General features: G+C 36.5%; 2 protein-coding genes across 4 annotated transcripts in view; both read right to left on the reverse strand.

The window, feature by feature from the left end:
* Nucleotides 1–1215: 1215 nt before the first annotated feature.
* Ttc5 (tetratricopeptide repeat domain 5) lies at nucleotides 1216–17067 on the reverse strand. Its single transcript, XM_027929671.3, has 10 exons — nucleotides 16959–17067; nucleotides 13932–14064; nucleotides 11865–12076; nucleotides 11325–11475; nucleotides 10243–10334; nucleotides 8652–8708; nucleotides 7995–8141; nucleotides 7612–7826; nucleotides 3672–3816; nucleotides 1216–1837 (listed from the first exon to the last, which is right to left on the reverse strand). The coding sequence occupies exons 1-10, from the start codon at nucleotides 17007–17009 to the stop codon at nucleotides 1718–1720; spliced, it is 1323 nt and encodes a 440-aa protein (XP_027785472.2). The 5' UTR covers nucleotides 17010–17067; the 3' UTR covers nucleotides 1216–1717.
* A 1637-nt stretch (nucleotides 17068–18704) lies between these two features.
* Nucleotides 18705–27559, reverse strand: part of Ccnb1ip1 (cyclin B1 interacting protein 1) — a 29185-nt gene continuing 20330 nt past the window's right edge. For all 3 annotated transcript variants that reach the window (XM_071607299.1, XM_027929576.2, XM_027929577.2), the window contains exons 5-7: nucleotides 24841–25165; nucleotides 21957–22290; nucleotides 18705–19797 (exon numbers count right to left, since the gene is read on the reverse strand). In XM_071607299.1, coding sequence (XP_071463400.1) covers nucleotides 19595–19797; nucleotides 21957–22290; nucleotides 24841–25165 — 862 coding nt within the window. In that variant the 3' untranslated portion in view covers nucleotides 18705–19594. The remainder of the gene's footprint in view (nucleotides 19798–21956; nucleotides 22291–24840; nucleotides 25166–27559) is intronic.

A 27559-nucleotide genomic window follows, 5' to 3' on the forward strand; every position in this document is an offset into this window, starting at 1 on the left:
ATAACTAAGTTATGGAACCAGCCTAGATATCTATCAACAAATGAATAAAGGAAATATGGTATATATACACAGTGGAGGTTTACTCAGCCTGAGAAGAATGAAATTGTGTCATCTTCTTATAAATGGATGGAACTAGAGAATATTGTACTAAGTGAAATAATCCAGACTCAGAACGACAAGGGACTAGTATTTTCTCTGAGGTGGCAGTTAGAGGAAAAAATGGGAATCTCACAAAGGGGACCAATAAAGTATAGAAAGGGGATCAAGAAGGAGGGAAGAGAAAAAGGCATGGGGAAGTACTGGGGAATGAAATCTACCAATTATGCTATATCCATGTACAAACATACCACTATGAATCCCACTATTGTATGAAATTATAATGCACTAATTAAAAATAATAAAAGAAGGGAGACCATTAGATCAAGGGGGATCAGGTGGAGAAGGGAAGGAGAAGGAGAGGTATTAGGCAATAAGATTGATCAAATTATATTATACACATGTATGACTATAGCATAATGAATTCCATTAAAATGTACCAATAAAAAATTTTATCTTGTTACATCCAGCTTTTATAACTTCTTTAGACAGATAGAAGATAACTTCTATCTTCTATACCTATAGAAGATAGATATAACTTCTTTAGATAGGCTTGAACACTGTAATCAATTCACTGAGAAGTATTTTACATTCTTTACAAAATTTCAATGATACTCAAGTCACTGAACAAGAGTTGAACAGGACTGTACCAAGGAGAAAGACCTGAGCTATATCACTAGAAGTCTTCCAAATACATCTGTAAGCATTAATATCTTACAGCTGTTCAATTGGTTATTAATTCTCACTCATGTTTCCTTATTTTTCCATGAAAATATTGAGAGAAACTTATAAAATATATCACTAGAACCTGAAGAAATGAAATATATGGCTTTTTCTGGTCTTTCAGCCTAGGAAACACTATTAGAATAATATTGCTCTGCCACTTTGGACCATAATGAGGACCACATCTAAGGATGATAAAATGAGAATATGAAATGAAACTGTTTCTCCAGCAATCTTCTGGAGCTTTCATTCCTGGGCTGTCTACTGCCAGAATTTTTTAACTGGGAGAGAAATAAACTATTTTATATAAAAACCAAATAGATAGTATTATTTCAATAGATCTTAAATGCAAGAATCCAAGCCTGGAGAGAAAAAAGCAAACCAAACTACATGGTATTTTTTTCTTTGAAACAAGTTTAATTTTGTTCCAGCCCCAAATTAGAGGAAGAACTTAAATCTTAAAAAATGCTCAAAAATCAAGCCATTAAAAAGTTAAGCACCCCTACCCTTAGCAATAAATACTGAACTGATATATACATATTAGACTCAGGACGGAGACAAAAAACAGGAACCTTGGGGACCCTGTCCCATGGCAAGATTCTAACACTTCTACCAATTCTAAGCTCTTTGCTTAAAACAGCAGTCAAAAAGTTAAAAAAGGCAGGAGAGATATATCATGAGACTATGTGGCTCTGAAAAGAGCTGGAACATGATGGGAGAAAAAAAAAAAAAAAGGAGACACAAAATATCTTATTGGGCAGGAAAAGGGAAAGTCTTCATTTAAAATACTCCCTCCCCAAATCCCTCAGAGTCATTGGATGTGGCTGGTCCAGTGGCCGAGTGCCTTGAGCATATATCCTCGCCTCCACTCCCTCTTCAGCATGCAAGTCAGGAGAGGTCATTCACACTGCGGTCGAGAGGCCACTGTGGCAGCAGCCTGGCTGCTGGAACCCTGAGGCTTTCCATTCACCACCAGCAGGAGGGGAGTCTCCACACGAATACTGGAAAAGGAATAGTCCTAGAAGACAGACAGAGGTTCATTACAGATCCTAAGGCAGAAAACACTCCATCACCGGGCAACACCACGGGCAACTTACTCTCCCACTGGTCCTATGTATACACCCCTTACCCAAATCTTTCACTAGAAAAAAAAAAAACAGCTAACAAAGTAGACATAATTTTTCCAAAGTTCCAATCATCAGAAGGAAAATCTGGGCAGGGAGTGTAACTCCAAGAATATCAAATTCCTTGCTCTGCCTAACAAAAAAATGCTATCAGCTCAGAGTTGGTCCTTCACCAGCATCTTCTGACAGGTAACTAGATACATACAGTAGCCAACCAGAGCCACTGGAAACTCTTAACTGTTAGCCCAAGTGTTTGTAAGGCCCTAAACTAATCTGCCAAGAAAAAATTAAAGTGACTCCTCCCTTTTATATCAAGAGGAAGGAATAGACCAAGAAATAGAATGTCACCTTTGTCTTAATAACAGAAAAGATATCAGCTCACTTTCCCTGTTCAAATGTATTTTAAGTTGTAAAACATGTTGCTAAAAGATCCTCATCCAAAAAACATTATTCCACTGACAGTGTGAAATCAACTCTTGTAAATAAAAGTAAAATAAAGAGTTCTCATAAATCAAATTTTTAAAAAGTCCTAACAAGAATATGTGCAAGCAACAACAAAAAAGACAATTTATAGAAGAAACATAAATAACTCAATAAACATATAATAAAATATTCAAACTCACAAGTAATCAATAAACCAATTAAAACAGTACCCAGTATTTGGAAGAAACTACACAGAACACCTATATCCACTGTTGGTAGTTAACAACTAACCAGTACAACCTTCCAAAGAATAATTTGGCAATATGTGTCAAAAACCTTTGAATTCTATATACCCTTTACACCCAAAAATCTACATTAAAAATTCACATAAGAAAATAATCATAGATACAGACAAAGATATTAAAATGTTCATTATTTTTACATTTGGAAAAATTTAAAATAATCTAGATCTGGAGTAATCAAACTCTGTTAAAGAGGTAGATAGTAAAAATGTCAGGCTTGCTGGGTTATGGGGTCTGTTGCAGAACAATTCACCTCTGGAATTCGGATGCAAACAAGTGAGTGTGGCTGTGTTCCAATAAAGCTTAATGGACACTAACCCTTGAATTTCCTGTAATTTTCATGTATCACAAAATATACTTTTTTCCTTTTTAACATTTAATAATATAGAAACCATTCTTAGCTCACAGGCCAGACAACAATAGGTGGTGAACCAGATTTGGTCAGCATAACATAGTTTGCTGCCTAAATGATGAAAACATGGTTACATGCCTACTCTTATAAGGTTTTTGTAAAGAATCAGATCAGGCAACATAGGCAATAAAACTCCTAGCAGTGTCTAGCACTCAGTTAATTGTTCAGTAAATGTTAGCTACCATCATCGTCACTACTCCTATGACTCAATTCAAAACAATGTAGTGGAATATGTAAAAACAAGGAAAATGTTCACAAACATTGGCATGTAATATCCCATACAAAATTTAAAAGTAAAATGTGTGCATATATTTCTGAAAAGGAAAAGAACTGGAGCTATGTACACCAAACTATTGACAGAAGTAAATCTCCATGACAATATTTCAGTCAATTTTTAGTTTCTTTTTGTTTACCATAGTTTCCCTTTTCTATAAAAAAAAGAGAACAGAGCATACCCACGCAAATATTTACCATACCCACACACACTTACACATGCATGTATCACTTTTATGTGTATTTTTTTAAAAAGAGATAAGCTTGGTTCCATTTTCAGAGTCTATGAATTGCAAGAGAATCCAAGTCACTACTCACCTTTCCTTTGTGCTGAATTTGGTGAAGCCGCAAGTTAGGCTCAGGGATGGCTACGGAGTCCCCAATGAGCACTCCCCAGCTCTGCACCATATTATACACCATCACTGCATAGCAAGGTCCATCTGAATCTACTAGGCCAAATGTACTGCCAGGTTAAGATAGGAGGAAAGGAAAAAAAAAAAAAAAAAAAGGAATGTGGGCAGGAAAGAGCAGAAACAGTGGTTTTAAAATACTAGCAAAATAAACAAATGCTTTCTCACTAACTTGCTCACTATTCATCATCTCACTAACCATCAACCACTATGTACTTCTGAGTCCCCTTTATCTAAGATATTATATAGCTACAAAATGCACACAAGACTCAACAATCCATCACTTTGCTAAGAACTTAGGACACAGACACTATGAGGTCATCCAACAAATATCAATGATGAACTAGCCCAAAACACTGCAACTGAAGCATTATTCCTAGCCTATCAATTTAATTATCACACTCTTAGCCAAAACCCCTAACTACCACTGTCAATCTACTTTAATTTCACAAACTTTCACTAAATGTTATACATGTGTCAAGCATTGTATCTGGCCGTAAGATACCAATCCATCTATTAATGACCTATAAACTACCAGAAGTCAAACAACAAAACCATTTCTTGACCTGAGGTATAGCTGAGTGGTAGACTGTTTGCTTAATATGTACAAGGCCCCGGGTTCCATCCCCCATGCTGCAAAAAAAAAAAAAAACTTAAAGCACAGTGTGATGAATATTCAGCTTTTTCCCTTGTGCTAAATTCAGTGAAAGCACAGGTTGGGCTGTGGACCTATAAATCAAAACTGGAAAGCAAGGAAGACTTTCTTCAGGAAAATGATTACTCTCACAGGATAAAAAATTAGCTGGGTTAAAACAGGAAAATAGCAGGGTACGGTAGTACCTGTAATTCTAGACATTCAGGAGGCTGAAGCAGAAGGATCACAAGTTCTAGACCAGCCTCAACAACTTAACAAAGTCCTAAGCAACTTAGTCAGACCCTGTCTCAAAATTAAAAAATCAAAAGGACTGGGCATGCAGCTCAGTGGTAAAGCACCTCTGGATTCAATCTCCAGTTAGAAAAGAAAAAAAAAAAAAAAAAACAGGAAAATTAATCTTCAATGGAAATAAAACTTTCTGGGAGATGGGAGTAAGACTGACTTGGAAGGAGAATGAGGGAACTTCCTGGGGTAGTAGTCATGATCTCTATCTTGGGTTATAAAGATGCAAGCATTTGTCAAAACTCAGCAAATGTGCATTTAGATTTGTACATTTCATTGCAGATCTATTTCACATAAACAGAAAATAATGCAAACAAATACTGACCTCAGTTAAAGATTGTATGCTAAAGTATTTAGACAAAAGTATACTGATTCCTGTAATTTACTCTGAAATGCACCAAAAGTAAAATGGATAAATGGATAAATAGACAGATGTCATAAACTAATAGCAAAACATTAATGGTACAACATAGATAGTTGGATACACAGATGCTTACTGTAAATTTCTTTCAACTTTGTTGTATGTTTGAAAATTTTTAGGAGGAAATTTAGCTATATTAAGAAGAAGCTGTAGGATTATTCAGAAGTATAATTGTGTGTAAGGCACAGAGGTATGAAAATAGCTGTTCTTAAACTTACAAAATAGTGCTGCAGTTAGAATGAAAGGTACATGTGGGAAAGTGACAAAGACAATGAAAAAAGAAAGAGCAAATCCTAAACTAAGCTAGAGAGTTCAAATTTTATTCTGAAAGCTACAGAACACCAGTAAAAAAATTTTAATAGAAAGTGGCAATGTTCAGATTTTCATCTGGATTTTCTGGCAACTCTATGGAACACTGGAGGAAAAGTAGAGTCAGGGAAATGTGTTTGGAGAACAGGTTGAATTAAGGTAGTAGAAAGAGAGAAGTAGGAACAAAACCAGCAAATGCATAAGACCTGGTGACTACTTCAAACAGAATGGAAAAATCTAAAAATTACTTTTAGAAGTGTTAATTTTGTGACTGATTAAAGAGATGGTACCATTCACCAACAGGGAATTCAAGGAAGAGAAGCAAGTTTAGAAATAATGATTAGAAATTGTGATAGGGCAAAGGAAGGGAGGGGAGGAAAGATGGTAGAATGAGATGGACATCATTACCCTAGATACATGTACGACTGCACATGTGGTGTGGTGCTACATCATGTACAACCAGAGAAGAGAAAACTTGTGCCACAGTTGTGTACAATGAATCAAAATGCATTCTGCTGTCATATATACCTAATTAGAATAAATAAATAAATAAATTTAAAAAAAAAAAAAAGAAAGAATAAGAATTCTGGTGGCGGCGTATTGGGGATTGAACTCAGGGCACTTGACCACTGAACCACATCACCAGCCCTATTTTTGTATTTTCTTTAGAGACAGAGTCCCACTAAGTTGCTTAGCACCTCACTTTTGCTGAGGCTGGCTTTGAACTTGCAATCCTCCTGCCTCTGCATCCTGAGCCGCTAGGATTATAGGTGTGCGCCACCATGACCAGTCAGATGAGAAATTTTGAACACATTGAGTTAGAAATTTTAAATGAAGCCCAGAAGCAGTCAGATAAAGGGATGCAAAACCCAAAAATTAGGCCTTGCTGAAGATATACCTGTGAGCATGGAGGAAATAGCCATAGGCTTGGGTTCATATGACATCACCAAGCAAGATAAACTATAGATAAGATGCTGACAAATCAGTGCTCATGCCAGTACATAGCATGCTTGAATTCACAGGGAACACTGCAATCAAGCATAGTACTCTCCTGATGAATCCAGTCAAAGCCTCAGAGTCTTTCTATAGACTACGTCAGACAATCACCAATCAATATAGGCAAACATCCCATGGCATGGGAGACCTGAAGAAGCTAACATTTAGAAGTTGGGCAAAGAGAGAAACCAAAAAGTGGCAAAACATTTATATATTCTCAAAGTTTCCTTAAAACTTACCCTTTGTCTATATCTTTTTCATTCCTCTCAGCTCTAAGGTGTGCTCTCATTAACTAAACTTTCCTCAACTATCTTCTTGCTCTTCAATTCATCAAATACACATACTTCTAGAAAATGCCAATGGAGAATGCTCAGGAATGTAATGGGAACTGTTTTTCAGATTGGATGGAACAGAAAGGATGTGAAAGACGACAGTGAAAGATAAGTCAAATGTTATAAAATCATGTAGTGAAGCCAATGAATCATGTGCTTAGAAAGACTCTGGTGATTCCAGAAAACAAACCATTTCAGTAGAAACAAAAGAGAGACAGTCAACAAAGGATTAGGAAGAGAGTGAAGGACAAAGGAGTGATGGCACTCACTAAACCCTAAGTTTTCAAGATTTAAATTTTTCTAAATGAATATTCTTAATTCATTCCTTTGCTATCATTAGCCTACTTCCTTTATAAATTTTTTTCTCACTCCTCATAACAAATACAGTATATGCTCAATAAATATTTGTTGAATGACAAATCTGGGAAAATCTCCCTATAATCTGGCCTTAAGTTCCAACTCAAAGTTCACCTTCTGGAACTACCTAAGAAAATCTAAGTCTAAACAGAACAGAATTTGTCCTCCTTCAACTCTATAATCATCAAAACTCAAAGGAGGCAGAATTTTAAGATTTCTATATCTTATTTTAAAAATGTCCTGTTAAATTTGTTATAAATATAGGAATTCACAAAGCACCAAACTCAGGGGGAGAAACAGGCATACAGAAACTATAAAGGCTTCTGTCAAGGATTGTTAGATGTTACCTAGACAATTTTTGCTTGTAGAACAGAAGGGAATGAGAAGTCAGTAATCTGTGACCATTAACAATGCCCTCAAACTGTCAGGGAAAGGACAAGAAGTGAGAGCAATTAGTTCAAAAGGGAGAAAAAGAGAAAAGGCAAAAGACACTCACAAGGGGACTTTCTCCTCTGTGGTTAGGCTAAACACCACCTTTCCCAGGACCACAGCACCACTATTTACACCAGGCTTCAGCTCACTCAGAGGCTTGAGCTGCAGGGTCACCTTCTGCCCGGAGGCTGATTGATAGCGACCATCACCACAGGGGCCTAGGTGGGCAGGACGCAAGTTTCCCAGCATGCTCTGTAGCTTTTTTACCTTCATCTTTCCCTGCAAAGGAAGGAGAAATAGGAAAAAGTGGAAATTATTCTTGAGTTCAGTCCTTCCCTCTCACCCACCTATTTCAATGGGGTCACTACCACCTTAGTATATTCTTTTCTTATTTTTTGACCCCTAGCAGAAAAAAAGAGTAGGCTTCAGCCCTTTATACATCTTTACCTTGCTTTCCAGGAGGATGGTTAATCTATTAAGGAATTCCAGGAGTTGTTGCTCTCGTTGCTGGGGCTCTGGCCAGGCAGGGTCTAGTGCTGCAGCCCGAGAAAAGCCCTCCAGGGCCTCCCCATAACTCTCTTCATATTTATGTAACTGTACAAAAAGTAGTCCAAAACTTTCCAATTATAAATATGTCCAAACTATGCAGAGAGAATAATGCCACAATGAGTTAGGAGCCTGGAGAAATAAACTGTTTTACTTCCCAGTTATTTTCCTGTCCTACCATGAATATCATCCTTCTTGGCCAAGGTGATAGCAATGACGAAGATGAAATTACTTCAAAGACACTAATTTACAAACTCTAAATAAAAAGTGGCATATATTGGGTCACTCTCCTTTTACATTTATTCTTAATACTTCAAAGTCTTCTAAACCATCTCCCCATTTTCTATGTACTCGCCTACCTCCCAGCCCCTCTCTCCCTTTAGTGATTCCATGGGATACTAAAGTCAAATTGAGCTAACTAGTTCTAGGAATAATTTGGCTTTCCTCTCACAGTTCGTACTGAACTTTGTCCATATGTATACTCAGTTATCCTCACAGGCCAAGACCTATATGTCTTTTTTATTTAACCTTCCTATGACTACTGTCCCATGGTCTTACCGTTGCCCTGTTCAGATGAAGGTCAGGATTGCTAGAAGCTTTCCTGTCAACCTTCTCCTGTAATGGGATAAAAAGATCATCGGTGGATCCTGCCTCAATCTTAAGGATAGCCATACATACCACATCCTAGACCTTTTGTCCCTAGAAAAAATTTAGTTTCTTGCCAAAATATTACCTATACCCACACTACTATACAATTGTTCCTTATATATGTTCTTCAGTCTCTCAATCTCTCAAACCTGAGGGATGTAACAGTGCTTATATACGTAAAACTTTCAAATATGGTTTTAGTTAATCCACACAGTACTATAAAGACAGAATATGAAGAAATATGTGAACACATTCTGATAAAAATAATTTTTAGTAGTAATATGCTGGATAAATGAGGAAAGCCTAGCACAATATGATATGATATTGATTTAATGCATTTCTTCTGCCCATGAGCCTGGCTCCAGACCCACGCAGAATCATGTTCCTACATCCAGAATCATGTTCCTACCCCCTTAAAGCACAAATGGAAAGTCAAATTCTGATTCTCTAAAATACATGGCCAGAAACCAAAGGACAGTGCAAATGTGCTGTGAAGAAACTGATCTGTTCATTTGTTAATTGCATTAATTGCCTGTCATACTACAAAAGCACAAACAACATGAATTAAAATTGTTTAAATGATTAGTTCAGATATGTTTCAAAATGTGGATTTAGGAGAAGAAATTAAAGAGTTAAGAGCAATTGGCAGAAGTCAAATATAAAAATGCCATATTATTCTTTAAAATGTAAACATTCACAAAATTAAGAAATTAGAGTAAAATATAAATCTCTAAGTTTCCTCACTGAAAAATGGACAGTCCTTGAACACAAACATGAATATAAGGGAACTATTTTCTTTGTTTTGCCACAAAGATCAAAACAAGTAATGATAGGTTAAAAAGCAGTTCTCTATATCAAAGAATTCATGAAAGCAAAGAAGAAAGATGAACATGAGAGTCAAATAAGAAGTGCTCAGAAGGCCAATGTGAACCTCCTAAAAATGAGTAATCAGGTATCCAAAGCCTGAAGGAAAGACCCATGTAAAAATGGCCTGGAAGACTAGGCAAAGAATGAGCTCCAGTGAATTAATTCTAGGTAATGATGCAGAATAGACTATATACTATTTTCTCTTTTAGCCCACAGGAAATCCAGAGCCACACTGTCTACTAGTTAATGTGGGGGTAGTATTTAAGCGTTAAAGAGTTTTCTTCTTTCTTTAAAATAAATGTGTACAATTAATAAGCATTATTTTAATAGTCTTTTTTCCCATTAAAAAATATAAACAGATTGAGACATCTTCTGTGATTTGGTTATACATGCCTCTACAATATCTAAATAGCTCCAGGAACTATCTAGCACTAAAGCATCACGCTGCAAGTAGCTCCTAACACTCACATTATAAGAAGAAATAAGTTACTTGTGCAAACACAGTTTTACAAACATAAGAAACCAGATAATACTTCACATGCTGCTTGCCAAAGGACCATAAGAAAGACTGAATGATGCTCTTCCTTCTGTGATTGTCTCTATTTACTTGACCTAAGTAACCACAAGTACTTACTGCTTGGGCATAGGCACTGAGGGCTTGTTGGGATATCTTAGGGTTCTGGCCAGTATTGAAGTATAGAGAAAGGTATGCATTCCCCAGAATATCTGAAAGAAAAACAGCAATGGATCATCTCAGAGCCCAAATACGGGATATGACCTATTCTGTTAACCCCTAAAAGTCTATTTCAGCTAGACACAGTGGCACATGCCTGTAATCCCAGTGGCTCCGGAGGCTGAGGCAAGGGAGTCACAAATCCAAACCCAATCTCAGCAACTTATTAAGGCCCTAAGCAACTTAGAGAGACCCTGTCTCTAAATAAAAACAACTGAAAATTTGGAGGAACTGTGATTGGGCAAAGGGGAGGGAGGGGAAAATGGGGACAGGAAAGACGGTAGAATGAGACGACATCATTACCCTAGGTACATGTATGACTGCACATATGGTGCAACGCTACATTGTGAACAACCAGAGAAATGAAAATTTGTGCTGCAATTGTGTACAATGAATAAAATGCATTCTGCTGTTATATATACCTAATTAGAATTAATTAGTTAATTTTTTTTTAAAAAGAAAAGAATAGAACGAGGATTTGGCTCAGTGGTTAAGCACCCCTGGGTTCAATTCCTAGGACCAAAAAGAAAGTTCAATTCCTAGGACCAAACCAGGATGACACTATATTTAGTATGACCAAAATTCTTGCAGGACAGATAAACATGAACACCCTACCCCGCACCCCCTTGAAGAGAAACTTGAATAAACTTTACAAAAGCCCTACTTGTTTATGTGGAAGCATTTGTCTCCTCCATTGAATCAAAAGATCCAAGAGTACCGGTGAGGGGTTCAGTGGTAGAGCACATGCCTACTATGCACGAGGTCCTGGGTTCAATCCCCAGCACCAGCACCATACAAAAAAAAGAAAAAGAAGAAATCAAAGAATAGTGGTTCATCAAAATACCTTTTGGGCTTCTTTAAAACAAGATGCCCTAGTTTACCTTACTGTCAAGATTCAAGATAGGTTCCAGGTGATTTAGATATGTAGCCATGATTGAGAACCACTACTCTAGAAACCTAGGAGATCTCTTGAGAGCACTCACACCAGGAGCGGCCATCGAGGACATCCATCTGCACAGCCAACTTAGCTTGTCGAACACTGTCCATGACATGGTTAGAATGTTCATCTCCTGTGTCAGTACGCAACTGGCGAAGCACCATTGACAGGTTTTGCAGGGAGACTTTATTCTTGCACTGCAAATAAAAAAAAAACATAACACTCAACCTTCCTAATTCTACCTTCTCTTTCTAGATCTATTCTGACTTCAATCTTCTCCTAAATCTAATTTTTCATCTTAATTCTTGCTGCCATCTGCATCTGGAATGCCAACAACAAGGATTAGCTTGGTTGCTCACTTTTCTTCACTTCTTATCTACCCCTAAATTTGATCCCATCACGTTTTCCCTTTCTCAGTTCCCTGTCCCTGATTTCCCCATCCAGGTGGCTCCTTTACCCTTCTGATTATGTTCTCCTAGTTCAAACTTAGCTCTGATTTATTATTAGAGTCCTAGAGAAATTCACAGAACCAAAGGAATTCCATCCTTCCCATCTGTGTTTTCTGAGGGGATGGTGGGCAGCTCACATGGGTGAGGGCTCCTGAGAAGCAGGTGTGGGCAGCTGCAACATCCCCTTTCTTCCAGTAGACCTCACCCAGCTGGTTCCAGGCTTCCACCAGCTCAGGTTCCAGCTTCACAGCCTTTGACAGAAGCTCCTCAGCCTTAGGGCTATAGTCAGGAGTCACATTCAGTGCCTTTCCTGTTAGCATCAGAGCCTGTGCCTTGCCCTGGACAGAACCTAGGAAGAAAAGAAAAAGATAAAGGAAAGTTGAAAAACCTGAGAAGTGGGAAGACCAGGGTACTGTCTCTCAAGAAATAACAGCATGCTAGCTCTAGGAATGGAAGGAGTTGAGGAAAATTTTTAACAGTGATCCACTTACTGAAAGCCTATTATATGGAGAATACTATGTTAGGTATTGGGTAACAAAGCAAGCAGTATTTCTACCCTAGAAGGCTTTCACAATCTGGTGAAAGAAACAAAACTGAACACATGGAAAATTAAAATAACAATGAAAAGCAGCACAGGGTACTCACTCAATGAATGGGCTTTAAAAAGTAAAGAGAAAAGAAGATAAAATGAAGGGAAGGGAGGGGGGATGTGAAAAGAATAGCGTCAAATAAATCTGATATAACTTGCCTATGTACATATTTGAATATACTACAGTGAATCTCACCATCATGTACATCCACAAGAAATTAATTTTAAAAATTAATATAGGTAAATGGCAGAAAGATCAGTAAAGGGAAGTGTTAGGTCTGCAGGCTTCCCTTCCTCCTCCCCTTTCACAGTGGCTAGGGGTAGGGACTTTCTACCTGGCTGAGGAGACCTGAAATGGCCAATCAGAAGCTGACATGGCAACGGACCCCAACCACCATGGTTCCCCAGCTGAAGAAATTGCCCTGTCATCTCACATCAGCCCTGACCAGCCTGTGATAGACATAACCCCCCTAAACTCAGCTCGGCCAATCTGCTGTCAGTAGCTGCAATTTAGATGGCCTAGGCCCTCCTACCTCCAGATTCCCTTATTAACATTGTTCTTGTCTTTCCCACGGGTGACTTCCCCGGCCCTCACCCTTTCGCTGACCAGTGAACCTCCCGAGGAGCCCCCCACCCTATAAACCTTCTTTTGGTGCCTGATTCTTGTTCTGTGGTTCCTGATCTCGCACACACCCCTTTCTGCTTTACAGGAAGGGAACTGGATGGCGAGGGAGGTATTGGAGACTGAATTTGAACAAGATATATTCCATGCTTTTATAATTATGTCAAAATGGATTCTACTGTCATATATAAAAGAACCAATAAATTTAAAAAAAAAAAAAAGATTCTTCCTGTTAGAAAATCATATAAACAAAAATACATGTGGTATGTTCATGCAAGCATGAGTATTCCAACCTGGATGAAACAAAAAGTTCCTTGATAAACAAGTAGTCAGAATTAAAGTTAGAAAAAAGAGTGAGATGATGGACACTTAAATATGAGGTTAAGGGGGTTAGACTTCAGACAGTCAATAGCAGGAATCTTTAGATACTTGAGCAAAAAGACAGATAAGAGGGGGCCAATATGGTGGTGCAAACCTATAATCCCAACTACTTAAGAGGCTAAAGCAGGAGCATCACAAGTTCAAGGCCTGGGCAACTTAGCATCTCAAAATTTAAAGAAACAAAAAGAGTCAGCAGTCACAGCTCAGTGGTACAATGCACCTGGCTCAATTCCTAGTACTAGTGGGGGGGGGGGAAAAGCCAGCCAAAAGAATAAGATTAAATGCCATTAAATAAATGAAGTAATGAGTTAGAAAGATAACTATGGCCAAGGTCAGTATATAAGTTGATCTGGAAGTAAAATGAATTAAAGACAGAAAGATCAATTAAGGAGATTACCACAATACTTCAAGCAACAAGTTTGCTATAATCAAACCTTAGGAAAACAGCTTAGGGACTGAAAGCTTAATATCCTGCACAAGGGTCCTTAGAAGAAACAATCTGTTCTACCAACCCATAAATGCCACCAACAAGAGACCAGGATAAATAAAGAGACAAAACTCTATCACATTTCAATGACAAGCAAGGGGCTGCAAGTTCTTTACAGCTCATACCCAATACTTCCTCCATCTGCTGCAGGGTCTTCTCCATCTCCTCCCGCACATCCTGTTGCTTCCGCCCAGCATCCTCAACACTATGTGTCTCAAAATAGCTATCTCGAAATGAATAGAGCTGATCCACCAGTTCCTAGAAGGCAGAAGAATAGTACCATTAAGTGGGGAGACAGCATCTTACAAGGAAATTTGAAAAGGACTAATCATACTAGCTCTTGGCCTAGAAATACTGATTCTCTTCTCTCACCTAGGAATGGCACAATAGGCAGATGGACAGGTCTACTGAAACGCCACAAATCATGAGGAAAGCAGGCAGTATCCAGGGCCCACTTTCAAGGTCCCAACTTGTCCCATGTCAGTCTCTATACTGTAAAGACAATTCTTTCTCCCAGCTCTAATAGGGCTTCCAATATCTAAGCACTTCCCATACCATAGTCAGGAGGAGGCAAACACTTTGCAACTTGAGAAAAACCAAAGTTAACAAGATTATTCTGTCTGGTTCTGGCCCCCAAAGACTAAAACTTTCAAATATACCCTTAAAGCTGGACTTCCTAAGCTTAGTGGCAGAGTACTTACCTAGCAAGGAGAAGGCCCTACATCCGATCCCCAGCAAAGTAAAAAAAAAATTTTTTTTAAACTAGACTTCCTAACAAAAAACACTTTATCCCCAATTTTTCCTATGCTGGTATGTGAAAACAAATGACCTTTCTGAATATGATAAACATGTGAGAAGGGCATTGTTTTCCAACACAAACAGTCCAATGTGAACTTGGTAACCTTGGTATTTTTGCAGAGTTTTGTTTCTTTTGCAGCACTGGGGATTAAATCAAGGTCTTACTCATTCTAAGCAAGCAGCTCTACCACTGAGCTACATCTGCAGCCCTAAGGTTTTGTTTCTTTAAATGATTATTGTGGTTTGTTTGTTTCCCATTTCTTTATTTTTTGTCAAGTCATCTTCTGGCTGTCTGGCATTATCTGCAAGTAAATGTTCTCTTTCCTCCTTGAAATGTCTCTGAATCTTCCCCATGAAACTTTTTCACTATTTTTTTTTTCCTGAAACTGAATAGCAGCAGAAACATATAGACCAACCCAATCGAGTTTTATCAACTCCCGCCACAAGACATCCTAAATTCGTCCACCTGTCTCCATCATGCTATGTCCATCCCGGACTAATTTTCAGCACTTGCCTGTACTACTGTAATAGCTTCTTACTAATCACTATGCTTCTACTCTCTTCCATTCTCTATACTGTAGTCAGAGTGACCTAATAAAAATATATATCATATCACAAACCCTAAGTTACCAGCTGCAGATAGAATAAAATCCAACTCCTTACCATGGGTCGCAACATTGTATGATCTGACCTCCCACAACCCAACCAGCCAAAAATTCCACTTCCTACCACCCTCCCACCTATAATACTAAAGTCATATTAGCCATCATTCAGTTCTCAAAGCCATCAAGCTTGATCCCACCTTGAGATCTTTATATATGCTTTTCCCTATGCTAGGCATTCTTTCCTCAGAACTCTGCATGAGTCATTCCTCATCATTATTTAGAGTTCAGTTCAAACACCAGCTTCTTAGAACTTTCCCTAACTATCAAAATCAAACTATTAAATCACTCTTTTACTTTTCTTTAGAGTACCTATCATTTGAAATTATATGACCTATTCATTGTCCATTTTCTGTCTCTACTACTGGAATATAAGCTCCATAATGCAAAGGACTTTGCTTTGAGTTACACCAGAGCATCAGAACAGGGATTGGATCATGGTAGGCTCTCATTAGGTATGTTGACTAAATTGATATATCATACCTGTTTCTAACAAATACATGTGTTATATTTAATTTAAAATCCTACCCAGAATAAAAAGCATGGATCAGCTGCAAATTGGGAGTTTAAAACAAGGTCTTTCTATTTATTTTCAGTTGCTAAAGCAAACATGCAAGAACTGGTTTGGTTTGGTTTTGCTGGACTGAACGTTTTTCTCTCATGGCAATATCAATACCCATAATTTGTTAAAATTCAAATAGGTGTATGCAAAAACAGAAGGTAAAAAACTTATAATCGCTCCAAATAGCCTCAGATAGCCTCAGGGATAACCTGTGTTTAGTATACTTTTTCAGAAATACATATATATGATGTTTCTAATATGGAGCCAGGATTGGGAATTTCTGACTTCAGGAATCACAGGAGGGAATAAAATGAAGTTAATCCGAATCAGCTGGAAGTGACTTAAATCCACACTCTAAAAGTGCTATTATGTTACCTGCTCAGAAAACAAATCTCATCAATGCTTAAAACTTTTGGGTTTGACGCCTTGAAGCAAGTTACAAGCCTATCATAAACTCTTAATGTTCACATTTCAGTCTGTTTCTGAGGTTTAAAGAAATTCTTAGGCCATTAAATGAAAGGCAGAATCAAGAAACTACATAACTCCTACCTACCAAGTACAATAGTCAAAAGAACAAGTACCTGTGGACTAGGTAAAGCCTGAACCCGTCTGCAATGAATTCCAAACTGGGACTACAGCGGTCAAAAAAATATCCAAACCGTTAAGTCCTAAGGAAAGGAACCAGGATATTTGCAGTGCAAGCCATTACTGCGATTGCTGACAATCTCAAAGCAGAAAGGTATTAAAAGAAATGGCCTTTCTAGGGATAAAACAACACATGATAATGGTTCATGCAGACCTTCCACACACATAAATACGCTTTCACGGAGGAATCTAGAGGGGCGGGGGAGTTCCTCTCTAAGAATGTACAGGAGTACAGTCAGGAGCAACAATTCCCCTTCCGCATTCACAGCGGCAGCACCGGGTGCTAGCACACGGGCTGCGTTCCTCTCCTGGACTGGAAGCTTCCCTGGCCGCTGCCAGCTGCACCTCGGGAGTTGTTATAGTAACCGCACAGACGCGTGCAGCACCGAATATGAGCCATGGAACTCGCAAGCACTGCATAAAATGGGCTCCCTGCTTCTTCCCGAGTAACAAAAGCAGACACAGATTTGAATCTGTGGCCTCACCTGTAATTTCTGCAAGATGTGCTTAGCTTCTTCCTCTTCCTCAGCCATCATTCCCGAGCCGCACTCGGCTTCTCTGCCCTCAAGTTTGTAATCACAGAGACGCACACACACGCCCATCGCGGAGCCACAGCGACATCTAGGGCTCTGGAGGCTAACCTGCAGATAAAGGGCATTGATCCAAACCGACTTGAACTAACGCCTAAAATAGCTGAAGACCTCTTTAATCACCTTTGAAATCAAAAATTTCTTTCCCAAATTCTGGGTAACAAAATGTCCTAAAATTAATCACGTGTGTATTTTTGTTTGATATCTTCCTACTTATTTATATCAAGATTATAATACTCCTATAAAAGAAGACAGTTTAAGACAGTGGAATGCCTGTGCCCTTTGAAATTTTGAAGATAATGTAGAACAATGGTAACGTCTGACTCTTTTACAAACTTTGCAGATTTTCAAACATATGAGTAATTTCATCATTTGGAATGCACTATCTTAATAAATCTACTACACTTGGTATGGCGTTATAAAACTATCATGCTGTACACTGATAATGTTTACATATTCATCGTCTATTTCCAGAAGGATACTCAAGAAACAATGTCTCCAGAAAGTGAACGGCGACTGGGCAGAGAATTCTTTTCACTGTGTACTTTTTGAATTTTTTGCCACATAAATGTACTTATTCAAAACTAAATAATTTTCAAATTAAAAAAAAAATGCTTCCACATAGACTTTCTCTGAAAAGAGAAGACACTGCCAACAGTAACTTGCTTCCAAACAGAGAAACAGAGTGGCTGGGAGACAGAGGTAGAAGGGAAAATTTCGCTCTGCTTTTTTTGGGTACCTTTTTAATTTGTACCATGTGAATGTATTAAACTCTTGAATAAAGTTTTTTAAAGTAATATGTAGTATTTCTAACAGTTTCTCTTTACCCTTTTTAATTATAGCTTACTTGATTTCAGAATCAAATTGATTCTGTGAGCCTAACAAAGGATGAAGCTAAGTGTTCTCAGCAAAAATCATGAAGCTACATAAATAAAATCATTTCCTCAAACCACTTTCCAACAAAATTTAAAATTATATAGGGAACAAAAATACATTGTAATCTATTAAATCTCATTACCTACAAAATAGGCACATTTTAAAACTTTTAAGTCAAGATATTCCTTCAGATACCATCTTAATTCTGGAGTAAAAAAAAAAAGAAAAAAGAAAAAAATTTATACTCTGTACGCCCAATGAAGAAAATATTACTTGCTTGGTATTCAATTATGTAAAGAAGAGTATTTATTTGCATTACCTATAATGACTAAATCCAAAAAATTTCAAATGATTTCAGTATGACTCTTATTATCTAAAGAAAAATGGTTATTTGGCATTAGTATAAGCTCAGTGTAATTCATCCTAAACCAGTAAAAATCAATTTAAGGATAATGTAATTCAAATCCTCATACTACAGATATATAAACTAAAGCCTAAAAATGTTAACTTAATCTTGTACAACATATATGTGGAAAGAACCATCATTCGAATCCCAATGTTCTGCCCCTTCAACAAGAATGCTTTGGAGACTTGCCTCTAACAGGACATAAAGTTACTAAGATTGTCCTTCTTGATTCTGTTTTAAATAATTAAATACAATAATTAAACATCATTGAATTTCTTAACAGTAAACTGAAATGTTCACGATTTAATAAAGGGAAACAAGGAATAAATCTTAAAATTATTTTAATTAACAATCTCTTACTACCAATAACATTAGTAATTTCTCAGCATCAGAAGTAGATTCTTTTTTAATATTTGCTTTTAGCTATAGTTGGACACAACACCTTTATTTATTTATTTTTATGTGCCTTCCATGTGCTAGACGAACACTCTACCCCTGAGCCACAACCCCAGTCCCAGAAGTGCATTCTTAAAATAGTTAACAGGCTATAGTTAATAAAAAGCTTTATTTTTAAACAAATCCTAAAAAATCAACTTTATAAATTTATCAAATAATTTTTAAATATAAGGGGGGACTGGAAATACATACATAAAATTGTTCTTTCATTAACATTAACATACCTCTGTAAACAAGTTAATATGTGTACAAATACATAAATACATACAAATAAATACACACACACCCAAATAACAAGCCACAGATCACCCACCATTATCCAAAACCAAAATATTCATTAAATATACTGACAAATACAGTAAAATATCAATGGACATAATTACATACATATATATGCATGAATACCAAGACCCAAAGTAACATGTAAACATATAACACTGGTGCTTATATACATATAATGCATAAACACACAGCTCAGTCAGAAAGTCAGAGTGATCTACAGAACATATAATAATGTTGTGGCCTTTTCACCAGGAATGAAAACTCAACAGTATACAAAGAAATTGAGATTAATGAAATTTTCACGCTTTAAATATTAGCAACAAAGGAACACACAAAAAAAAAATCAAGACATTAATGCCAATCCCCTACTGCCACTGAATTTTTTATAAGTTGAAATGTGAAGTGAACTTCAAAGACTTAACAGCACAGGGAGGTTGACAACTCTTACCTAGAATAAAGATTCTATGATAAATGAAATCACTGAATTCAAACAAACATTCTATAAAATAAGCTAAATTCTTTTTACTTTGAAGGCTCTGCTAGAGACTTGTTGCTGCTCTAATTCATGGCCTTGAGAGGCAAAACTAAAAAAGCTGTTGCTGGCTTCAGGTGCTGTTGGAGAACCCACAAAAAATGGTCTAAACTGAAAATCTCCATCTCCGCCACCCTGATTTCGAACTGGTGTATTGTCCAAAGGAAACTTGGAGCTGTTACCTAGAAAAAAATTTAGAGAGATAATAAGCATTTATTTCCTCATAGATCCTTAGGAACAAAAAACCAAAATCCATTCAATAAATACTGTAACAAAACTCACCCAAGATGGATAAAATACAAACATAACACTAGATTTAAAAAGGACCCTAATGTCCACACCTCTCCCTCCCCATAACTAAAGTATCTACAATACCTTCTGTGATGCAGTTTCCATTGATAGCCATAATTTCATTGCCAAAGTTATCTGACACAATGAAACATTTTTAGTAGTACTAGAATTCACAACATCATAATTTTATTAATTTGTTATCTATTTCAGAGGAATCATCAAAAATACATATATGCACATGATCCTTTGAGTCATGTTTTTCAATAATTTTCTATTTAGAACTGGGGATTGAACACAGGGCTTCATACATACTAGGCAAGCACTCCACCACTGAGCTATATCCCCAGCCCTATTTTATTTTATGTTATTTTATTTTGAGACAGGGTCTCATTAAGTTGCCCAGGATGGCCTCAAACATGGAATATTCCTGCCTCGGTCTCCATCGTACCTGGGATTACAGGTGTGTGTCACCATACCAGAAGGAATTAAAAAATTAAAAAAAAAAAAAAAAAAAAAAAAAAAAAATATATATATATATATATATATATATATATAGTAATACACACTCCAGAAATATACGACAACCATGAAATACTGCCATATACCCATGACTCAATAACAATTAGCATAACTTTATGGAAAATCAGGTAATAGATGTGATCAAATGAACATTTAACTACTTCTGCTGGGCACTTCCTTAGTTTTTTTAGTTTTCTTAGACTATAAAAAGGAAAATGCTGACTGTATGTAAAAAGCTAAAAAAGAAAGAGGTAAAAAGGTAAGTACATACAATGAGAAGAACAGAAAGAACAGATAAATATGAAAGAAATCAAAATATATGTGGACAGTGACAGGAAAATAATACCTACAATATCCACTTACAGAAATACTTTGGTTGACTAAACTACAATATAAGTAAGTGAAAGTTAGGAACTTGTTAGGCAGGGTACCTAACAAAAAGTTGGTATCATCCTAGATTGTGAAGGCAGTATTACTATCTGGACAATCTTTATATCTCATTGTTTAGAGAGATATAAAGATGCATAACACAATGGCACATGAAACACTGGATAAACATCTGATGAGCAGATAAAAAGGTAAATTTTAAAAAGAACCAAACAACAGACAATAATTTGAGAACTGTGCGACCAGTATTGGCATGTGAAAGAAACTAAAACAAGGTCTTCCTGAGGATGCAAACAGTTAAGAGTATAGGCTATGTGATCTTGACCAAGTTAATTAACTTTCTGTTCCTTAGCTTTCTCCTTTCTCACTTACAAAACAGGGATAAAAAACAGTATTTATTTCACATAGGTTTGTAAATTATATGAATACATGTAAGACACTTAAAAAGGTACTTAGCACTTAGTAAGAAATCAATAAGTGGCAGCTATTATTTATTACTGTAACTAAGTAATTTTTAATTTACATTGTAATCTGCAAACTTATATCTTGAAATATATTAAAGGCATACTATGAACGTAAGCAAATATAATAGGTAAAAGAATGATGTGAGGTTGAGATACAGATGAAAGATTCATAACCTATCATGGCTCTAGACCCTTGGAGCCTTCACTCACAGCTTGGAACTACACAGAGTACAGTGAGAAAAATCCTTGATTTGAAAAACAGATATTGGATAGTTTTCTTAGACTACGAAGAGGAAAATGCTGACTGTATGTAAAAAGCTAAATAAGATAGAAAGAGTAAAAGGGTAAGTACGTACAATGAGAAGAACAGAAAGAACAGATAAATATGAAAGAAATCAAAATATATGTGGACAGTGACAGGCATATGCCTATAATCCCAGCTACTTGGGAGGCTGAGCCAGAAGAACCACAAATTCAAGGCCAGCCTGGGCAATTTAGTAAAACCATCTCTCAAAATAAAATAGATGTAGCTCGGTGGTAGCAACTTAGAAACTTGCCTAGCATGTGAGGCCATAGGTTCAATCCCCAATACTACAAATACACACACACACACACACACACACACACACACATATATATATATATATATATATATATATAAAAAACATGTCTTTTCTTACCTAATGGGAAGCCAAAAACACCAGACTGTGCTACCAAAGATGGTTCAAGAGTACTTTCTTGGTTAGCAATAGTGATATTCCGTAGCCTAAGGCTATCATAGAGACCTTGGAGCTTTTGATACTGACGATTGCGCTCCATAAGTTTCTCTGAGATGTCACTGAACTTTTTCTTGTATTCTTCTAGCACTTTCTTCATAGAGGTGACCTCCCCTTTCATAGAGGTCAATTCTACATCTTTGCTCTGTATTTGCTGAGTATATATTTTCTCCATCTGTTTCAGATGACCCTCAGCCTTGCTAAAATTATATTCTTGATAGAGACGTTCCTGATGTACCTGTCCCAAGAAAGAAAATATTTTTAAAGTAAGGAACACAAAGTTATATAATGTAAAACTTCATACAAATACAAAAAGAAAACACAAGGATGTTATAACTTGAACATTTAGAACCATGTTAACTGAGGAGCCAGGCATAGTAGCTCATACTTGTAATCCCAGCAACTCAGGAGGCTGAGACAGGAGAATATCCAATTTGAGACCAGCCTGGGCAACTTGGTGAAACCTGAAGCAAAATAAAATATAAAAAGGATAAAGATATAGCTCAGTGATAGAGTGTTCCTGAGTTCAATGCCCCATACCAAAACAAAAAGAAATTAGGGATATAGGATGTAGCTCGGTGGTAAGAGTGTTTGCCTAACACACACGAGGCTCTGGGTTTCATTCCCAGTACCACAAAGAAAAAGCAATTAGTTGAGCATGGTGATGCACACTTGTAATCCCAGCAGCTCTGGAGGGTAAGGCAAGAGGGATCTCAAGTTCAAAGCCAGCCTCAGCAACTTATCAAGGCCCTAAGCAATTGAGCAAAACCGTCTCAAAATAAAAAACAAAATAAGTAACTAGCTAAATTATAGAATCAACCCAGATGCTTGTAAATAAATGATGGATTAATAAATTGTGGAAAATATATACACACAATAGAGTACTATTCAGCAATGAAAAAGCATGAAATTTTGGCATTTGTCAATAAATGGATGGAAATGGAAAATATCATGCTTAAGTAAAATAAGCCAAACTCCAAAACTCAAAGTTCAAATGTTTTCTCTCATATAGGGAAGCTGGAGTAAAATAAAGGAAAAGGGGAGGGAAGATAAAATAAAGAATCAATCAAATATAAATTAATAGACAAGTAAAAGAAAGTCTAATACAGTAGAGGAAGGGGAATGGAAGAGGAGAGGGGTGATGGGAAGGGAAAGAGAAGGATGATGAGCTGAAATCAATTTCCAGGTATGTATAAGTTTGTGAGGATGAACCCAGCTACTATATATAATTATAAAGCTCTAATAATCATATCAATAAATAAATGTGTAAGATATAATAATATATTCAAGAATATAATTAAAAGTTCTCCACAGGAAAGTCTCTAAGAAGGCAGCAAAGGCCAAAATCACAAACAGAAAGAGTTAAAGACATGAATTTGATGACAAGAATGCTCATCACAGCCTATTTTGTAATTTGGAAACAAATTATACAATGCAATCATTAAAATTATGATTACATCAAATACAAAATATTTCAGGGTTTATGTAAAATATCAATAAAGACAAATGATAAGTTTTAAAAAAATGTTATAGGGGCTGGAGTTGTAGCTCAGTGGTAGAGTGCTTGCCTAGCATGCCTGAAGCACTCGGTTTGATCCTCAGCACCACATAAAACAATACACAAACAAAATAATGGTACTGTGTCCATCTATAATGTAAAAAAAAAATTAAAAGATATTGTCTAAGTTATAAGAATACTAGAAAATAAATATTTTTTTTAAATAAATAGATAAGTAAATAAATAAATAAATGTTATAGTATTTGAATTAGAGAACTACAGAGAATTCTAACAAATCAGTCGGAGCAACCAAATCAGTCAAACAACCAAACTGAAACGGGCAATACGTTAAAAAAAAATGAAAAAATTCAAGAAAATATGTTCATCTAAAAGTTATCCAAGAAATGCATATTTAAAGAGCATTGAGATTCTATTTCACCTGTATCTAACTTGGGAGTAGAAGATGTGGAAAACTAAGTACCCACATACATTTCTTGAGAGCAAACGAATGGATATACCATACTGAAAGACAATTTTAAAAAATCTTCAAACCTGGGGATGTGGCTCTATGGTAGAGTGTTTATATATAATATGTGCAAGGCCCTGGTTTGATCCCCCACACTACAAATAAATAAATAAAACCTTCAAAATATATATAGCCACTTTCAGGAATTTGATCCTAGCATATAATAATGAATATGAATCTGATAAGAATGCTCCCCACAGCATTTTATTAATAACTTGGAAACAAACCATAATAGAATACAATCTTCAGAATTATAATTATAGAATACTAAACTGAAAAATATTTAACAAAATATTCATAAGAGACATAACATATTGTCCACCTTGTTTATTTGTGTTTACTTTTTATATTTTTGTGGTACTAGGGATCAAACCCAGGACCTCACACATACTAGACAAGCACTCTACTGAGCAATATCCCTAGCCCTGTCAACTTTAATTGGCCATAAAACCAGTATGTGTGGTTTTATCCTATTTATATAGAAAAAAATGTATGTATAAAACATATACTTACGCACAAACAAAACTATTAATAATGAAATCTCTGAGTAATGGAATTATGGGGTTTTTTATTTTTCTCCTTTAAGATTTTCAACAATAAGCATTATTTTTGAAAACTGAACACTTATTATTAAAAGGAATGTTTTCTATACTTTCATTAAAAATAAAATAAAAAATAAATACAAAACAGTGAAGAAAAATTTCAGAAACTCCCATACGTGCCTCAGATTATATTCTCAAAGAACAACTAGTCTAAGTACTAACCTGATATGTCCAGAAAGCCAGTGCTCGGGAGCTAATGTCTAACACAATCTCTGGTCGCAGCCCTGCCAACACCATAGCTTTATATTCCTCTGAAGGACTGAGTTCAGTGCGGACAATATCCAGCTTTCCAGAAAGGGTACTGTTGCAGGCAGGGCAGATAGCTGGTGAACGACTAAATTCACCACTGCCATGCTGATCACAGAAGATATGAGAACAGGCAGTGACCCAGGCATAACCGGAGAGTTTGATGCGACACTTTCGATAATTACAAAGCAACATGTCTTCACACAAAGACATGTTAATGAGATCTCCAGATGTTGAAGTCCTGATAAATGAAAAGGTAAATAAGGCACAATGAAAATAAAATTGATTAATTACTTAATAACAAGTAAAAGATAAATACATTTTCGACTTTGTTTTGATAAAATGTACATGTTATTGGTTTTTATTTATTATAATCGATATGATATATTGACTTGAGTCTCCCAATAATACTGTGCTCCTTCTTTTTACAAAGGCCATGAAAAAAAATGTAAGGAAAAATTAAATGCACAAGTGATTCTAAATCTTACTAAGATCAAAAATAACATGTATATGGAAAAAACTTTAGAAACATAAACATAAACATAAACACTTAGCCAAAGTACAAACAAGTAAAATTTACATCAGTGCTTTTTGTCATTCTTCAATACCTAAACCAAAATTCAAATTTATTATCTACTCATACTTTGGCAAAATATGTTAGTACCACATCCCATACTTCGCAAACATAAAAATCCAGGCACAATTTCAGATATTTTGCAGTGCAAAGTATTTGAAGCTACATTTTTAGGTTTTTTCATACATGCTGATTTCTCAACCAGATTCCTTACCTGTGTTACTTTGATTACAAACACTAACTGGAAAAGCAAAAAAAAAAAAAACCACTAGCTACCTGTTTGCATAAAATAGAAACTAACCTAATTTATCCTAGTAATTGACCCTTATAAAGCCTGAAAATTTATATTAAAGCTGCTTTTGAGTGAACTTTTTATCAGTTAAACAACCCATCTATTAATGAAAATACTGTTCAATGCTATGCTTTGATTTCAAACATTTGTAAGAATAAATCAATTCTCTAGGTAAATTTACTTTTCAATAAAGTAAAATTCTCTCTGGAACTTGACTAACCCAAAAATGGACACCAATATTTTAAGCACACCAAAACAAATGCCATATTACATAAAATAACTCTGGCACATCAATTACACCTAGGAAAAGTGTACACATTATCAACTGACAATTCTGCAAAGAATGTTTCCTTGGTCAGAGACATTCCAACACTTCCATCCCAAAAGTCCTCAATGAGGACAATGATGTCATTTAGCAGCCAATAAGGACTATTTTACCCTCCACCTGGGTAACCAGCAAAGGGGAAGCAGAATATATGGGAAGTTTTGAAGCTGAGACCTTTTCCAGGCAAAGCCAGAGATGCAGCTAATTCCAAATTTTCCACAAGATGGGGAGTAGAGAGCTATTACTATGGGCTTGTACAAGTTGAGGGCCAAATTTTTGAGAATTAGACCTATGGAAATTTCACTCTGGAATTTTCAGCCTCCTCTCTGCACTCGACAGAGAAAACAGTAATGATAATAAAAACAACAACGAGAACACAAATAAAATATCTGACCCGAGAGGCAATGAAAAAGAGCGGGAAAAAAAACACCACCTGTGAAGCTCCAGCTGAGGCGAGGATTCGCAGCGCGTCTCTGCTGTAGAGTGCGCATGCGCGCAATCGCCCGAGGCCTGCTGGGTGGCGAGATTGGAGATGGAGCCGCTCAGAATCATGGGATCCGCAGGCCCTACCTATCAGTCCAACACCAGGGGATGTGCTGCAAGAGCGCAAGTCCAACTAACCCCATAGGTTTCCCACTTCCGAAGCAGGTGGCTGTCAACACTTGGTGCGACTGCTATTGAGGGGAAAGTGTCCTGAAGCTAAAGTGGGCTGGTAGAAGAGCCAGTTGGAGCCCCTGACTCTGGTACAGGGAGGTGTTTGTCCTAGATAATGGGAGTTGCGGGCAAGCAGCACAAAGTATGTTTGTGGAATTCTCAAAAATTGTTATGCTCATGCCCGTAATTGGACCACTATCACTTTTATGCGGAAGATTCTGCCATTTTATTTTTGTTGTCCTTCTTTGAATATAAATTTTCCCAGCTGTTACACACACACACACACACACACACACACACACAAGTATGTATCTATATGTGTGTGTGTGCATATATATACTTTTTTTAAGAAATTATAATTTTTTCCTTGATTCTACATTACAATCATTTATATAGTGCTTAAAATTAAGTGTCAGGATTGGCAGTGTCATGAATTTTGAGGTAATCTTATATGCACTCCTGGAACTGCTGGTATCTGTTTTTACTTTAATGTCTCACCTGTCAATTTTCTTGGCTCTTTTATAACAATGTAATTTTCTGCTTAATCTACATGAGCCGGTTACAATTGAGATTTAAAATTAGACTGGAGGCTGAGACAAGAGGATCCCGAGTTCAAAGCCAGCCTCAGCAAAAGCAAGGCTGCTTAGCAACTCAGTGAGAGTTGCTAAATAAAATACAAAATACAGCTGCGGATGTGGCTCAGTGGCCCAGTGCTCCTGAGTTCAATCCCCATTAGCCAAAAAATAAAAATAAAATTGGATTGAAGAGAAGGGCTAGAAGGGTGCTCAAG

The sequence above is a fragment of the Marmota flaviventris genome, chromosome 2 (assembly GCF_047511675.1).
Source record: "Marmota flaviventris isolate mMarFla1 chromosome 2, mMarFla1.hap1, whole genome shotgun sequence".
NCBI classification, from domain to species: Eukaryota; Metazoa; Chordata; class Mammalia; order Rodentia; family Sciuridae; genus Marmota; species Marmota flaviventris.

Bases quoted from the DNA above. Each gene is read 5' to 3' on its own strand.
- Ttc5 (XM_027929671.3), bottom strand. From the start codon at position 17,009: ATGATGGCTGAGGAAGAGGAAGAAGCTAAGCACATCTTGCAGAAATTA. The intron at 14,065-16,958 runs GTGAGGCCACAG...TCTGCCTTCTAG, and splicing joins ACATCTTGCAGAAATTACAG to GAACTGGTGGATCAGCTCTA. The intron at 12,077-13,931 runs GTATGAGCTGTA...TTTTCTTCCTAG, and splicing joins GCAGATGGAGGAAGTATTGG to GTTCTGTCCAGGGCAAGGCA.